Raw genomic sequence first — 4,070 nt, forward strand, 5'->3', positions numbered from 1 at the left:
GTTTGGGGTTTTTTTTTTTATGTAATTCTACATTTGTAAGTTCAACTTTCATCATAAAGAGACTGCACTACAGTACTTGTATTAGGTGAACTGAAAAAAATACTATTTCTTTTGTTTTTTTACAGTGCAAACACTTGTAAGCAAAAATAAATATAAAGTGAGCACTGTACTCTTTGTATTCTGTGTTGTAATTGAAATAAAAATATTTGAAAATGTAGAAAACATTCAAAAATATTTAAATAAATGGTATTCTATTATTGTTTAACAGTGCGGTTAATCATGCGATTAATCTTTTTAATCGTGCAATTAATCATGATTAATTTTTTTAACGGCTTGACAGTCCTCATTGTTATTATTGGCCCTGCCAATGACTTGCTTCATGTTGGACTTCTCTATGTTGCCAGTGTCAATCACGCAGTCAGAAATAATTATTTACTTTTTTCATTTGTTTACGTGTCTCATTTGAGAACCTCTAGGGAAGGTCTTATGGATGATTACCTGGTCTGACTGGGCTCTGCATGCAATTTTGAGACACCATGCCCGGATGGATTGATGTAGATGCCCTGCTGCTGAGGTTCATGACAGAGGGTGCTGCTGAGGTAGCTTGCTGGAGATTTGGCTGGTGTGGACTGTGGTCATGTTGGGCTGGGCTGGGCGGAATTCCATTTTCCGAGAGGAATTCTTCCAGGTCCATGTATTCCAACTGGAAAGTGTCTCCATCATATGGCAGCGTCTTGTCCCATAACGTTGGCCCCAAGAAAGCTGATTGGGGGACTGATGCGCTGGTGCTGTCATCATCTAGCTTCTTTTCTTTGTCTTTTTCTTTACCAAATGCTTATAAAAAACACAATAAAGATGTTAAGTGCTGAGTAGTTAATAATTATTATTTTCAAGAAGATATTTTCCACTTTCTCCTATTGTAAGAACCTAACATCTCATCACATACATAAATCCTTTGATTCTTTTCATCTGGCACAGAATTAAAAGGTCGAACCAAATGACCATAAACTGAATGTAGGCATATTTTCATCGGTTCTGTCTATTTTTAGCTAACAATTCAGCAGCATTCAGTATGGCTTTAAATAAATGCTCACAGATTTCTTGAGAGTGTCTGTACTAATCGACAAAGCAAGTTAGAGGGCAGATGTTGCCAGGTATTTTATTGTGTTTTAAAGGAACAGTTTTCATCTAAAACCCCCAAATACCTTAACATTATTAAATAAAAGGGCCCAATCCTGCAGTCCTTAAACAACAAATCAGCCATTGGGCTTAAGTTGTTTTGCTTGCTTTGAGGTGGCAGAATTGGGCCCAGTATATCTGTTGTCTGTAGAATTAAAAATAATGTTAAGCTACTTCATTTTCTGCTGTATATGTTTACAATAATGATTAAAATATTTTGGGATAAATACACTCAGGAGATGTAAAAACAGGTAAATAAATTAAGAAAAATGCCCAGACTAAAATATTAAGAATCCACTAATTGTAAAACAACATAACAAAGTGCCCTTATCACTCTTACTTAGGAAAATGCTTTAAACTCCTATTAAAAATTAACAAGACACAATTATACCATGCATTTTAAGAAGATTTAGTCCCTTGATTTGCTAGTCTAAATTATTATAGTTTTTTTCCGAGTTATATTACCATTATGAACAGAATCCACAGATGTTGCAGGAAGTGTGTATGTTTTCTAAGTAACACACATTTTTGTAATAAAAACACACTTGATAAAATCCTATTATGATTGCATTATCTTATTATCCCCCAAAAGTATAAGTTGCAACTTTTCAGCTTTAAAATTCTTATTAGTTACCATTCACCCAAATACATTTTACAGATGTTCATTAAAAAAAAGGTGCAAAGTCAGGCAGTAAAATTGCCACAAAACCAAAAAAAAAAATGCTCAAACTTCAGTCACCCAGAATATATACTCGTTTCTGGAAGGAAATTTTGAAGCTGTGCTGTCTGCTCCTTCCTAATAAGTCCGTCTTCATTCAGTACAGATGGAATTTATTTATTTTCTGAAGACATGCCGTTTAGTGCCCATCGCCTAACTAGAAAGTGATCGCTATGCATTGATTCAAAAGAAAGACAGTTGTCTTTCATTCCTGATTGATCATGTTTATCATTCGTATCATACTGTCTTTATCTCAAGAATAAAAGTATTCGAATCTTGCAAAAGCTAAATTTTCCTGGGGTTCACAGCTGAACGGTAGGCAGGTGATATCTGCTTTTCTAACTCTGCAGAACTCTCAAGGGGAATTTATTGAGCAGCTGAAAGAGGGGAATTCTGCACTGGAAACGCAGCGGTTTGGCACTAGCATCCTGACAGGCATGCACTTGGGGGTGACCAAATGTCCTGATTCTCTAGGGACAGTCCCGATTTTGGGGTCTTTTTCTTATATAGGCTCCTATTACCCCCCCAATCCCTGTCCCGGTTTTTCACACTTGCTGTCTGGCCACCCTATTTGGGACTAACGAGTTACAATATTACGTTGCCTTTAACATTCATTGGACTCACACACACCCCAAAAAAATTTATAGATAAGCAACTTTCTACGCCTCACCGTCTTCGTGATTGAGCGGCAGCTTGAGCGGGTTTTCCAGCAGGGATTTCAGCACCCCGTAAGTCGGAGGTAGGAAAGTTGGGTTCAAAGGGAGAAGTCGAGACATTTTCTCTATCGCTTAAAATAAAATAATAATAATAAAAAAACCACAATCTCTAGAAATCCTCAGCGAAGCTGGAGCCAAGGGGAGGGGGGGGGAGAAGTCACAGCTCGTTCGCTCAGTCCTGGCCGGAGCTACCCCAGGCTCGGCTGCGCTCACCCCCTTCCCAACACACCGGCCCGACAACCACAACCAAATGGGCAGCTGGTGCCTCCGCCCAGCCCCACACGGCTCAGATCATTCGCGCGGCCATGTGCAGACACTGGCGAGCCTGACGTCCAAGCCCCGCCCCAGCACAGGCCCGCGGGGGGGGGGGGAGGAGCTGCCAGCGAAGTCCCCGCGGATACAGTTACAAGGAAACTGCGTTTCCGGCCGCCACGGCGGTGCCTTTTCCACGCGTGTGCGCGCGCCAGCGGGGATTGACTTGGTGAGGAGGCGCCCAGTTCTGCTCTCGGTCCATTCCCCGCTTGCTACGGCTGCAGAAGCGAGAGCGCCACTGGGCAGCAACAATGTTGCCTCCAGACCCCACCCTCTAGACATTACTTTGTGACTCTCTCGCCATTGATCCCAGGCTTGCCTTGGGGGGGTTCAAGCGGTGCTCAGTTAGTTTCCACAGTAACCAGGAGTGACCTAGCCTGATGCACCAGAGCAGCACCGGGACCAAAAAAAAAAACTTTCCCGCGCGCACAGAAGCTTAAATGCAAATATCAACATTGCAATGGGACTAATCAGACAAGGGTGAGAGGGTTATTTAGGTTCCTGGCCCATGAGGTGTGGACACCCTCCTTCCCCAAGCTTCCACTGCATTTAAAGAGAAAAATATTGTCAATGTCAACCCCAAGCATCCAAAAATCATGAGTCAGGCCACCCAAAACACCCAAACCAAAACAACAGTAGGCTTAACATTTATGAGCTTAAAAATACATTTTGGATTCTCTTTATTTGTCTAGGTTTTTGTGAGGGTCCATTTTTTTTTCAAGCTTTTCTCTGCAACAGGAAAGGAAAACCAGCAAATATTGCAGGACTCAGGAGAGCTGGAAACACTGAAAAGATAAGTGTAAGCATCTGGAGCAGTTGCAGATGAGATCAGCTCATAGCTGGGACAGAACGGAATGCTGCTGATTTGGAAGCAGGTGATTCCTTTTGTCATTAATTATTCCCACCTGGGAACATTCCTGTACCTGTTGGTTCACACTCCAACCAGGGCTTCACTCCTTGTTGGGGAATTTGAAGAACCGAGTATATCTAGCTCTTGGCAGTTGCCAGTATAACAGCACTTTTGAATTCTGTCTGTGCAGCTAAGCGAGTCCCTCCCTCTACCCCAAAGTCAGTAACAAACATAAAAGTTCTTGTTTGTAACACAGTTTAGGTCAATGGACCGAAAGCCATTTTTACAGTGGCTT

General features: G+C 41.7%; 1 protein-coding gene across 2 annotated transcripts in view; it reads right to left on the reverse strand.

Annotated features, from left to right (window-relative positions):
- HLF (HLF transcription factor, PAR bZIP family member) overlaps positions 1-2,907 on the reverse strand; it is a 42,377-nt gene extending 39,470 nt beyond the window's left edge. For both annotated transcript variants that reach the window (XM_024193307.3, XM_024193306.3), the window contains exons 1-2: positions 2,568-2,907; positions 499-834 (exon numbers count right to left, since the gene is read on the reverse strand). In XM_024193307.3, coding sequence (XP_024049075.2) covers positions 499-834; positions 2,568-2,673 — 442 coding nt within the window. In that variant the 5' untranslated portion in view covers positions 2,674-2,907. The remainder of the gene's footprint in view (positions 1-498; positions 835-2,567) is intronic.
- Positions 2,908-4,070: the final 1,163 nt, after the last annotated feature.

The sequence above is a fragment of the Terrapene carolina genome, unplaced genomic scaffold (assembly GCF_002925995.2).
Source record: "Terrapene carolina triunguis isolate 2854851 unplaced genomic scaffold, T_m_triunguis-2.0 Scaffold192, whole genome shotgun sequence".
NCBI classification, from domain to species: Eukaryota; Metazoa; Chordata; order Testudines; family Emydidae; genus Terrapene; species Terrapene triunguis.